The 13,221-nt window shown below is 48.5% G+C and overlaps 2 protein-coding genes across 7 annotated transcripts in view; one reads left to right on the forward strand and one right to left on the reverse strand.

Moving 5' to 3' along the window:
* LOC134980083 (protein S100-Z-like) overlaps positions 1-6,340 on the reverse strand; it is a 32,366-nt gene extending 26,026 nt beyond the window's left edge. Inside the window, exon 1 of the mRNA XM_063946729.1 lies at positions 6,263-6,340. The gene's annotated coding sequence lies outside the window, so the exon portion shown is untranslated. The remainder of the gene's footprint in view (positions 1-6,262) is intronic.
* Positions 312-13,221, forward strand: part of LOC134980080 (protein S100-A16-like) — a 57,856-nt gene continuing 44,946 nt past the window's right edge. Inside the window, exon 1 of one of the 6 annotated variants that reach the window (XM_063946718.1) lies at positions 312-413. In XM_063946718.1, the coding sequence (XP_063802788.1) occupies positions 341-413 (73 nt within the window). In that variant the 5' untranslated portion in view covers positions 312-340. The other 5 variants (XM_063946723.1, XM_063946724.1, XM_063946719.1 and 2 more) reach the window with 5 other exon arrangements.

A 13,221-nucleotide genomic window follows, 5' to 3' on the forward strand; every position in this document is an offset into this window, starting at 1 on the left:
ACCTTCCAAATGCCTCCTGAGACTGTCCCAGTGTTCCAAGCCTGGATTCCATCTGCGCTGTCCGCGTGCAGCACACTGCATCCCATTGCCTCAAGTCTCTTCATTGTGATTCTGGCAGCTTCATGGTTAAAACTCACATGCAAGTTACAAACAGTCTTTCCCTCCAAATTCAAACATGGGCGCAGCCATGTTTGTTTACATCACATGTTGTTTTAAGGCCTATCAGCTGCACTCAGGTCTGTGCCTAATTATCCAGCAGCTGCACTCTAGACTCTGCTTAATCAGCCAGCCAATCCCTGCTTCCCAGCAGGTATAAATATCCTGTTCCTGGGGTGGAAAGATGTCAGTGCTTCAGTTGTCATACCCTGTGATAGAAGGCTCTCCTGCCTGTGGTTGTTCTGCTATTGATCCAGGTATTCCAGCTCCTGTGTTCAGCTCCACTAGAGACCAGCACCAGCTACCACCTTGCGGTGCAGCCTGACTCTGCAGTGTCCCAGCATTGCATCCTGCGACCGGCAGGTACCTGACACCGGTTTTCAGCTTCCAGCGGTGCTCTTCCCTCAGGGGCGGATTGGCCCTTACAGTTACTGGGAAGTTTCCCGGGAGGCCGGACGGTCTGCGGGGCCGATTGCAGCATGTGGCCCCGCCCCCAGTAGCTTGTAACGCTCACCATACTTCCTGCAGCCTGCCGGGAGCTGTCAGAGGCCGCTGCTGGGAAGAGCTCTGTGCTTCTGCAGCCGCTGTCCTCTCGCAAGACAGATCTCCTCCAGCACCCGCCCAGACAGAAGAGCGCGGCACAGAGAGAGTGACACATGGCCATGCAGTGAGTGGCTGCCCTGTCTTCTTCCTGTCGCTCCAGTCACGGCTCTCTTATTATTCTCCCCTCTCCTCCCTGGCTTCTCCTTTCCTGCTCGCTTCCCTTCCTCCCACAACACTAGTCCCACAGGTTCCCCTCACAGCTGCAAGCCCCCTCCCCATCATGTTCTCTCTCCCCCCTAGCTTTAACCCCCCCAACCGCGGCACCCGCGGACCCCCCTCTCCCCACCCAAAGGCTACCTTCTTCTGGCTTCTTTACCCTTACAACCCCCTCTCCCTTCTCCCAGGCTACACTCTCCTGCCTTCTCTCACCCCTCACAGCCCCAACCCCCCCCCATTCACGGCACCTGCGGCCCCCCCCCCCCCCTACCCCACAAGCTACCCTCTCCTGACTTCTCTCCCCTCACGGACTCAAACCCCACCGACCCCATTCGCTGCACCCGTGCCGCCCCCAGACAACCCTCTCCTGTCTTCTCTCCCTTAACCACCCCCCCCACCCCCCCATTCGCTGCATCCACAACCATAGGCATGCGCACGCCTATGCTGGGCATTTCAGGGTTGGAATAACAGGGAGGTGACTGTGGGCCAGGTGGAAGTAATGTGTATGGTGCTGCCACTTAGACAGAGATATCGCCGGTGGCACATCAAATGTGGCACCAGCTGCCAGCCAATTGGAGCTCCTTGACCTGGCTGCTGATTGGCTGGCGGCCGGCACTACATTTGAAGTGCCACCAGCGATGTCTCTGTGGACTGTTGACCAAGCTCCACACAATCCTAGCACATCGAGGGAGTAGACTGAACGGGAGACTGGGCTACGGGAGAGCCGTGCTCCAACACAGCCGGTCATCGCTATCTGCTTGGGGCTCTCCGCACTCTGCAGCCCCAAGAGAAAAATCACAAACACAACGTCCAAATCCTGGCACTGCTAATAGGTAAAGGTAGGGACAGCTGCAGCACCTTCTTTTCTATACAGTGACATCTAGGCTCCAGTAACTTCTTCCAAAAATAACTATTTACATTTAAACTGTGTGTGTGTGTGTGTGTGTGTGTGTGTGTGTCATTTTATGTGTTTTAGTGTGGTTCTTACTGCTCATTGGAATAATGTGTATAAAAACTCTCCTCTCTGGCGTAACGTGTATAAGGGCTCTGCTGTGGCGTAACATATATAAAGGCTTTGCTGTGTGGCGTAGCATTTATAAGGGTTATCTTTGTGTGGCGTAACACGTTTAAGGGTTCTGATTTGTGGCATAACATGTATAAGGGCTCTGCTGTTTGGCGTAACGTGTATAAAGGCTATCTGGCGTAACATGTATAAGGGCTTTGCTGTCTGGAGTAACGTGTATAAGGGGCTCTACTGCAGTTAACGTATAAGGGGTACTACTGTGTGGTGTAATGTGAATAACGGACACTACTGTGTGGTGTAATGTGAATAACGGACACTACTGTGTGGTGTAATGTGAATAACGGACACTACTGTGTGGTGTAATGTGAATAACGGACACTACTGTGCGGTGTAATGTGAATAACGGACACTACTGTGTGGTGTAATGTGAATAACGGACACTACTGTGTGGTGTAATGTGAATAACGGACACTACTGTGCGGTGTAATGTGCCGTGTATTTGTGCCGCTGCTCTGTCACTTAGTTTAACCAACCAGCTCACTGCAGCCTTTGGGCCAAAATAGTCGAAAAGTTGAACATATTGTGAGGTGGTCAAAATTGACTGTAAATGACTGTAAATTAATGTTATTGGGGTTAATAATAATCTAGGAAGAAAGGGCCAAATTTTTATTTTAGTTTTAGTTTTTTGGTCCATATTTGGAAAAAATTAAAGCCAAAATTATAGATAGATATATACACTGCTCAAAAAAAAAAAAAGGGAACACTAAAATAACACATCCTAGATCTGAATGGATGAAATATTCTTATTAAATACTTTGTTCTTTACATAGTTGAATGTGCTGACACCAAAATCACACAAAAATGATCAATGGAAATCAAATGTATTAACCCATGGAGGTCTGGATTTGGAGTCACCCTCAAAATTCAAGTGGAAAAACACACTACAGGCTGATCCAACTTTAATGTAATGTCCTTTAAAACAAGTCAAAATGAGGCTCAGTAGTGTGTGTGGCCTCCACGTGCCTGTATGACCTCCCTACAACGCCTGGGCATGCTCCTGATGAGGTGGCGGATGGTCTCCTGAGGGATCTCCTCCCAGACCTGGACTAAAGCATTCGCCAACTCCTGGACAGTCTGTGGTGCAACGTGGCGTTGGTGGATGGAGCGAGACATGATGTCCCAGATGTGCTCAATTGGATTCAGGTCTGGGGAACGGGCGGGCCAGTCCATAGCATCAATGCCTTCGTCTTGCAGGAACTGCTGACACACTCCAGCCACATGAGGTCTAGTATTGTCTTGCATTAGGAGGAACCCAGGGCCAACCGCACCAGCATATGGTCTCACAAGGGGTCTGAGGATCTCATCTCGGTACCTAATGGCAGTCAGGCTACCTCTGGCGAGCACATGGAGGGCTGTGCGGCCCCCCAAAGAAATGCCACCCCACACCATTACTGACCCACTGCCAAACCGGTCATGCTGGAGGATGTTGCAGGCAGCAGAACCTTTTCCTTGGCGTCTCCAGACTCTGTCACGTCTGTCACATGTGCTCAGTGAGAACCTGCTTTCATCTGTGAAGAGCACAGGGCGCCAGTGGCGAATTTGCCAATCTTGGTGTTCTCTGGCAAATGCCAAACGTCCTGCACGGTGTTGGGGTGTAAGCACAGCCCCCACCTGTGGAGTCGGGCCCTCATGGAGTCTGTTTCTGATCGTTTGAGTAGACACGTGCACATTTGTGGCTTGCTGGAGGTCATTTTGCAGGGCTCTGGCAGTGCTCCTCCTGTTCCTCCTTGCACAAAGGCGGAGGTAGCGGTCCTGCTGCTGGGTTGATGCCCTCCTACGGCCTCCTCCACATCTTCTGATGTACTGGCCTGTCTCCTGGTAGCGCCTCCATGCTCTGGACACTATGCTGACAGACACAGCAAATCTTCTTGCCACAGCTCGCATTGATGTGCCATCCTGGATGAGCTGCACTACCTGAGCCACTTGTGTGGGTTGTAGACTCCGTCTCATGCTACCACTAGAGTGAAAGCACCGCCAGCTTTCAAAAGTTACCAAAACTTCAGCCAGAAAGCATAGGAGATGAGAAGTGGTCTGTGGTCACCACCTGCAGAACAACTCCTTTATTGGGGGTGTCTTGCTAATTGCCTATAATTTATACCTGTTGTCTATTCCATTTGCACAACAGCATGTGAAATTGATTGTCAATCAGTGTTGCTTCCTAAGTGGACAGTATGATTTCACAGAAGTGTGATAGACTTGGAGTTAGTGTTGTTTAAGTGTTCCCTTTATTTTTTTCGAGCAGTGTATTTCTGATGTAACAGGTGGCACTCACGGTCTTAATACAAACAGGGCCGGACTCTCCCGGATTTATTTCGGCGTTTCAGTCTTAAAACCTTTGTCAGGAATCACATAAGTATAAGAAATATAACAACCAAAATTGATATTACTATTGAAGCAAAATCAATACAGGCGCTATAGTAAATTATAAACAATGTATAAAGTTCACACTAATATAATGACATGTAGACTGCAGCTCCCATGTAAGGTATCTGTAACACCTAAATACACAGTATATTTTGTAGATATAATTATACTCATATAACTATATAAGAGAGCGCAAGATGCTGAATAGATAGATACAATTTATTAAAATATTTAAATGATATATAATCAATTAAACAACATAGTTGCTAAATATGGAGCATAGAATCAACTGACCATTGCTGATAACTATTAATAAAACAATAATGTCCCATATATTGTAAAAATGGAATATCCAATTGATACCTATGGAAACGATGCAGAGTATTGATAAATGAGATGTCCCGCTTCAAACTCTGTATAGTGAAACAGATCCACCGTAAATTGCAGATACCTCTGTAGATATTATGCTGGAAAGGGCATATTTGGAGTGTAATTTTGAAAGCCGCCTACACGGAGAAGAATGTTGAGATCTCCTAGCCTGCGTCCTGCTTCTCTTTTAAACCCCCACACGCACACGACTGAATGCTCACCGCAGATGTAGTGATATGCAGAAGCCGTATCCTGTAACACTAGGAAGACCAAGCAGTGCGGGAGCAGCGGTGTGGGGACGATGGCAGGTCTCAGGTGTGGCAATATGCGGACGTTGGCAGGTCCCGGGGGGGAAGCAGACGCGGCTCCAAGGTGGCGGAGATAATCGGCAGTAAGCCCAGAAGCAGGTGTACAGAGGCGGTCAGAACCATAAAATTGTAGCTCCAGCCCTAATTAACGCGTTTCTCTGACTTAAGGGCAGTCGGTTTCATCAGAATCTTCTGCTTCCCCACCGGGACCTGCCAACGTCCGCATATTGCCACACCTGAGACCTGCCATCGTCACCACCCTTTCATCATCTGAAGTCCAGCTCAATCTGAGCCACTACAGGAGATCAGTCCTTGACGGCCGCTGTGTCTGACAGCTTTCCACCGCCCAGCTGACGCTTAGGTGCCGGGGCTCCGGTGCCTTTTGATCTCGTTGGCGGCATATTCAAGTGAGGCTGATTTGGAGCCCGGCAAGGAGCCGCAGCCCTAACATCGCCATTCAGAGCGTGGCTGGCTTCCACACACAGCCAGCGCAATACATCCGTGGCTCCAACAATTCCTCTTCTATACCAGGTGAAGTGCAGGGAGGCTCAATCGGAGCTGCCCGTGGGAGGTCAGCCCAGCCGTTTCAGGTGAGAGCTCACTTACATCATGTCGCAGAGGTAACATCTAGCGGTCCGGGTCCGACAGCCTGTGCACGGCTGCTTTTCACTCCAAACTGGCGGCTACTGCAGACACCGCTCTCCCTCCTCCGTGCGGGGGTAAACGGCTGGCTGTAATAACATCACTCCAGGCTCTCCCTGCTAACACCACCACAGCAGCTTGGTTTTGGTGGACACAGCTCATCTGTCTATCCCTGCATTTATTTGAGTGCTTAAAACCTATTACAAGGACATTTTCCATTACAGGAATATTGGAACTGATATATGTCCGTATGGAATAAGGACTGTTTAGGACTTCTACACAATAAGTGAGTTACTATTGGCACACAGACCCATTTGTTGGTTATAAGAGCATAATAATTATTACCATTATTGTTGAATTCATCACAATATTTTTGGGGCCATATGTTATAATTATTAAATAATATCTGCATTATTATAATTCATTTGGGCATAGTGATTCTGTACCGTGTAGATTTATGATAATTGATTTATATTAATTGTACTCCCGGGAGAATTGCTGCTAATTTTTAAAATAAATGTTTTTCTTCTTTGATTGTTGAGCGCAACTTGGTTTCTGTTGTAATAAGAAATAGTCTTACCTTTATACCAGAAATCACCAAGTGACAGTGAGCCGTGCCTGGCGTCTCCCGCATTTCTGCTGACGTCATCACCAACAGACGGCGCCGGGGCGGCAGCTGGGACAAACATAGTGTGAAAACCATCACCATGGTAACTGTATACAAAACAAGCAATATTGTTCAAGACACACAGTGGGGGTAATTCCAAGTTTATTGCAGCAGGAAATTTTTTAGCAGTTGGGCAAAACCATGTGCACTGCAGGTGGGGCAGATGTAACATGTGCAGAGAGAGTTAGATTTGGGTGGGGTGTGTTTAAAGTGAAATCTAATTTGCAGTGTAAAAATAAAGCAGCCAGTATTTACCCCGCACAGAAACAATATAACCCACCCAAATCTAACTCTCTTTGCACATGTTACATCTGCCCCCCCCCCCCCCCCCCCCCTGCAGTGCACATGGTTTTGCCCAACTGCTAACAAAAATCCTGCTGCGATCAACTTGGAATTACCCCCAGTATCCACAGCATTGAAATAATATGCAACAGAGTAACACATTACAAAAAGCAATTTAAGGATAACATTTCATTTAACCCATGCGGAGAGATAGTATTCAGGAGGTGAATCATCTAGCCTCATATTGTAATAGAATTCTGGCTCTATCCCCACCCCCCTTATCTTCCTTCACATGATCCTGCATTTTGTATCTTAAAGAGGATAGACTGTGTTTACATGCTTTAAAGTGCTTGGCTACCGGTTGATCTACATTCTTGCCTTCAAGCGCCTGCTTGATAGCGCTATGGTGCTGTGCCATGCGTTCTTTAAATTGGCACACCGTTTTTCCAATGTAATACATGCTGCAGGGACATCTGATGCAGTAAATAACATACCTGCTAGTACAGGTGACTACATGCCGCAACGTAATCCTTTTCCGTGTGTGTGTGTGTGTGTGTGTGTGTGTGTGTACAACATAATCGCCTGTCTCCAGATATGAGCACGTAGTGCACCCTAGACCAGTGGTTTCCAAACTTTTTTGAATCACGGCGCCCTAGAATATCAGAATTTTTTTTACGGCACCCCATGGCCAAAAATTTCTTATTGAGAAATTTAGAAAGAAATATTACATTAAGTAGATTATGTTATATGTCATCCTTAGGGTCAGGTGTGTGGTAAGGGATGGGATTTGCGTCTGTTTGGCCACATATTTTATGACTGGCAGCCACCAGCACTGGTTTTGCCTATTATATTGACCATGCATAATTTGAATTGGTCCTGGACCACCAACCCAGGGCACCCCTGCAAGTGTCCCGAGGCACCCCAGGGAGCCACCGCACACAGTTTGGGAACCTCTGCCCTAGACACTTATAATTTCCTGGCTTCTTAGTTAAAAAATGCTCCCGATCAGAGGGAGAAGGCGAAATATCAGCATGTACTACGTAATCCCTGATATTTTTACCCCTTGTGTTACAGGGAGTAGGGAACGGTCAGCCAACTCAAGCAATTCAGGGTCTGATTGTATTACCGGCCAGATTTTCTTAGCAGTAGTTGTTCATTTCTTACATGACATTGTATAGTTATTAACCCATATGTTAGGGTCTCCTGCCCTGTGCTGCCACGTCGTCATGGCAACCGGGAGACAAGTGCTAGCGGAGTAACCTGAGCGCAGCTGATACTCCGGTTCGGGTCTTTTGCTGTGCAGTGGTTACAGGCAGGGGATCCGGTGCTGGTTTTTGTGCTCACAGTCTGTGAGGTCTGAGGGGGGCGTGGACAGCACCTGCTTTATAAGGCCTCTTCTCAGGTTAAGCAGATGCTGCTGAATCTTTGTTGGTTAGTCAGTTCCTGAAAGTTAGCCAGTACTGTGTAGCTTTGTATTTGTTGTTGCTTACTGCAAATAGGCCTGGGGATTTGGTACTACACTCTGCCAATCCAGACCTAGCAGTAAGACTGGAGTCAGTCGTTTAGCCTGCTGAGGTTCTTTTGATATTCTGTGAACCCAGCAGGTTTGTGGCTGTACTTTCAGACCTGCCTGCTTAATCCTCTCTCACTGTGCAGGGCGTCCATGTGTCAGTTTAGTGGCAGTAAGCTGAACCTGGGCCCTGCAAGTGAGAATTAGGATTGTGGAGACTCTCCTTGTGTCTATTATTCCATCTCTGACCAAGGAGTTTATTGCCACACCCGTTGGTAACCCTTTAGGGTTTTGCTGTTGCCCTTAGCAACAGCATTTTGGGTTCTCTACGTATTAAAACACAACATCTTGCTTTTTCCATCTGAGCATTTCTAATACTAGGGAGACACCCAGTTTCTTAGCCTCTGGGCTTCTCTGTTCACTCTGTGTTGGTTTTGTTACCCTATCACCTTCTTTGTACGTTATGTCATATTTCCCAGTCTGTCTGTGAGTTCATTTGTTTTGCATCCCTCTCTGTTCAGACACCAGTACATTCCTGCAGGCACTGGTGTGCATAACAGTTCAAACAACAGTACATTCCTGCAGGCACTGGTGTGCATAACATATTCAGCAGCCAAATACTCCTGTTGAAATTTTGTGGGAATATGGAGCATACCCCTCAAAATACGTTGCAACAGGTGGTCGATCAGGTGCAGGTCCTGACTCGTCAATTTAATGATTTGTCCATTAAAATGCACACCTCCCAGGCCGCTGGCGGAGCTCCCGCAGCAGCAGCACCTTCAGGGGTTAAGGAGCCGAAAGTAAATCTTCCGGATCGTTTTTCTGGAGATCGCTCGCAGTTCTTTTGTTTCAAGGAGAGCTGCAAGTTATATTTCCAGCTTAGGCCTCAGTCTTCTGGGTCAGAGATTCAGCGGGTGGGCATAGTGATTTCCTTGCTACAAGGAGACCCACAGGTCTGGGCATATGGGTTGCAGCCTGACTGTCCGTCGCTTAAAAGTGTTGATGCTTTTTTTACGGCACTGGGCATGTTGTATGATGACCCTGACAAGACGGCCTCAGCCGAGGCTCAGATTTCGATCCTTAAGCAAGGGCGAAGGCCAGTTGAGGTTTACTGTACGGAGTTTCAGAGGTTGGCCCATGATACCCAGTGGAATGACCCAGCCCTGAGACACCAGTACCGAAGAGGTCTTTCTAACCAGATGAAAGACCAACTGGTACAATATCCCTTGCCTGATAGCTTGGATCAGCTCATGCAGTTATCCATCCGGGTGGATAGACGGCTGAGAGAGCGTAGGCTTGAAAGGGAGACCGAGGTTTCCTTCTTTCCCAAGGGAACCTCAGACTCTGAGGAATTTTCAGAGGAGCCTATGCAGATTGGGGCTACCCGCCTCTCCTCGCGTGAGAAGACGCGGAGGAGACAGCAGGGGTTGTGTTTGTACTGTGGGAATAAGGGTCATGTGGTAGTATCATGCCCAGAAAAGCCGGAAAACTTCAGGGCCTGAGGGTGATGGGAAATATCCTGTCAGGCCAGAAGTCAGAATTTCCCAAGAAGACTTTTATCATTCCGGTGACCTTGAAGATCCTCGGTCAAACTGTCAAGACTGGGGCCTTTGTGGACAGTGGGGCCGACGGGGTTTTTATGGACCGCCAATTCGCCCTGAAACACTCTGTTTCCTTAGTACCCTTGGCGTCGGAAATTGAGATTTGTGGGTTAAACGGGGAACCATTATCCCAGGGTAAAATTACCTCTTGCACTAGCCAGATTTCTTTGTTTATTGGAGCCACACACTCTGAAAAATTGTCCTTTTATGTGACTGTCTGTACTTTTGCCCCATTGGTGTTGGGGTTACCCTGGTTAAGGGCCCACAATCCTCAATTTGACTGGGTCTCTGGGGAGATTCTTAGTTGGGGTACTGATTGTTTCAGGAGTTGCTTGAGCCTTCCAGTCAGGCTCTCGCAGCTAAGTTTGCCAGGATTGCCAGGGTGTTATGCAGATTTTGCGGACGTGTTCTCCAAAAAAGTTGCAGAGGTACTACCTCCCCATCGCCCCTATGACTGTGCCATTGATTTGTTGCCGAATGCTAAGCTTCCCAAGAGCAGGTTGTACTCCCTGTCACGTCCTGAGACTCAGGCTATGGCAGAGTACATTCAGGAGAACTTGGCTAAAGGATTTATCAGACCTTCACAGTCTCCAGTTGGGTCGGGTTTCTTCTTCGTGGGTAAAAAGGACGGTTCATTGCGACCCTGCATCGACTTCAGGGAATTGAACCGTATCACGATTAAAAACTAATACCCACTGCCTCTCATTTCGGTCTTGTTTGACCAGCTTCGTACTGCCACCATTTTTTCTAAGATTGACCTACGCGGTGCGTACAATCTAATCCGAATAAGAGAGGGGGATGAATGGAAGACTGCCTTTAATACCCACTCAGGGCATTATGAATATTTGGTGATGCCTTTTGGGCTCTGTAATGCCCCGGCAGTCTTCCAGGATTTCATGAACGATGTGCTCAGGGAATATTTGGATAGATTCTTAGTTGTATACTTAGATGACATCCTAATCTTCTCCCATTCCCTGGAGGAACATCGGAAGCATGTACGCTTAGTCCTCCAGAAACTCAGAGACCACCGGCTTGGGGCGAAGCTGGAGAAGTGCGAATTTGAAGTTCAGCAAATCGCATTTCTAGGATATATTATCTCCCCAGAAGGTTTCCAAATGGAGGGTTCCAAGGTACAGGCAGTCCTGGATTGGGTGCAGCCCACTAGTTTGAAGGCGCTTCAGCGTTTCCTGGGCTTTGCAAATTTTTATAGACGATTTATCGCTGGATTTTCGTCTATAGTGGCGCCCTTGGTGGCACTCACTAAGAAAGGGGCGGATGTTGCTCACTGGTCTCGTGAGGCCAAGGCGGCTTTTGCCCGTCTCAAAAGGGCATTTGTCTCGGCCAAGGTGCTGCGACACCCAGATCCAGAGCGTCCTTTTGTGGTGGAGGTGGATGCCTCTGAGATGGGTATTGGGGCAGTGCTCTCTCAGATGGGAGTGTCTGATAATCGCCTTCATCCCTGTGCTTACTTTTCCCGTAAATTTTCGCCTGCCGAGATGAATTATGACGTGGGTAACCGGGAATTGTTGGCTATTAAGGATGCACTCGAGGAGTGGAGACACTGGCTTGAGGGGGCTAAGTTTGTGGTCTCAATTCTCACCGACCATAAGAATTTGGCATATTTAGAGTCAGCGAAGCGTCTCAATGCCAGGCAGGCACGATGGGCTTTGTTTTTTGCTCGCTTTAATTTTTTGATAACATATCGCCCTGGGTCAAAAAACATCAAGGCTGATGCGCTCTCGCTGAGTTTTGCTCCAATCCAGGAGACCACCGAGGAGCCGTTGCCCATTGTGTCCCCATCATGTATTAAAGTGGGCATTACCCAGGACCTCTTGTCATTAGTCCTTAGAGCACAGGAGCAGGCTCCTCCAGACCTTCCGGTAGGTCTTTTGTTTGTGCCTCCTAGGTTAAGACAGCGAGTGTTCCTGGAATTCCATGCCAAGAAGTCGGCAGGTCACCCGGGTATTGCCAGAACTCGGGAGTTGCTATCTAGGGCGGTGTGGTGGCCCTCGGTGGCTAAGGATGTGGATCAGTGGGTTCGGGCATGTGACATCTGTGCCCGAAATAAGACTCCTAGAGGGGTTCCTGTTGGCCCATTACATCCACTCTCTATTCCATCTAAGCCATGGACCCACATTTCAATGGATTTTGTTGTGGACTTGCCCAAATCCTCGGGGATAACAGCCATCTGGGTTGTCGTTGACAGGTTTTCGAAGATGGCGCACTTCGTTCCACTGGTTGGGCTGCCATCGGCCAGACGCCTGTCTGAATTATTTATGCTGCATGTTGTGCGTCTCCACGGGTTGCCACTTGATGTGGTCTCTGACCGCGGATCCCAGTTTGTGGCCAAATTCTGGAGGGCATTTTGTTCCGATCTCCAGATTTCTGTCAGCTTGTCGTCAGGCTACCATCCGCAGTCTAATGGGCAGACTGAAAGGGTGAACCAGTCCTTGGAGCAGTTCCTCAGGTGTTATGTCTCCAAGTGTCAGACTGACTGGGTTGCTCATCTGTCAATGGCGGAGTTTGCCTATAACAACGCGGCTCACTCTGCTACAGGGATCTCTCCCTTCCTTTGTGTGTATGGGCATCATCCTAAGGCCAATTCTTTTGACCCCTGGACTCCACGCCTGGTGGTTCCTCTGTCGTTTCGGTCCTTAGAGGTATTTGGAGGAAAGTGAAGAAAGCCCTTGTGTCTGTGTCATTAGTGACCAAAAGGGTTTTTGATAAGCGGAAAAGACCCTGCAGCTTCAAATTAGGAGACTTCGTCTGGTTGTCTACCAAGAATTTGAAGTTGAGACAGCCATCTCATAAGTTAGGCCCCCGGTTCATCGGCCCTTATAAGATCACCAGGGTTATCAATCCGGTGGCATTTCAGTTAGATCTGCCCCGTTCTTTGGGTATCAATAAAACATTTCATTGTTCCCTTTTAAAACGGGCGATTAGTAATCCTTCTTCCAGAGGAAGACCTTCCCCTCTTCTGATACGTGGCCAGAGGGAGTTTGTTGTTGAAAGGATTCTTGACTCCAAGATGGTTCGGGGTCGGCTGTAATTTTTGGTGCACTGGAAGGGGTATGGCCCGGAGGAGCGGTCGTGGGTGCGCAGTTGTGATCTTCATGCCCCCAGACTGATACGCTCTTTCTTCTCGCAGTTCCCCGATAAACCCGGTGGTAGGGGTTCAATGACCCCTCGTCAGAGGGGGGGTACTGTTAGGGTCTCCTGCCCTGTGCTGCCACGTCGTCATGGCAACCGGGAGACAAGTGCTAGCGGAGTAACCTGAGCGCAGCTGATACTCCGGTTCGGGTCTTTTGCTGTGCAGTGGTTACAGGCAGGGGATCCGGTGCTGGTTTTTGTGCTCACAGTCTGTGAGGTCTGAGGGGGGCGTGGACAGCACCTGCTTTATAAGGCCTCTTCTCAGGTTAAGCAGATGCTGCTGAATCTTTGTTGGTTAGTCAGTTCCTGAAAGTTAGCCAGTACTGTGT

Source organism: Pseudophryne corroboree, chromosome 12, assembly GCF_028390025.1.
Source record: "Pseudophryne corroboree isolate aPseCor3 chromosome 12, aPseCor3.hap2, whole genome shotgun sequence".
NCBI lineage: Eukaryota > Metazoa > Chordata > Amphibia > Anura > Myobatrachidae > Pseudophryne > Pseudophryne corroboree.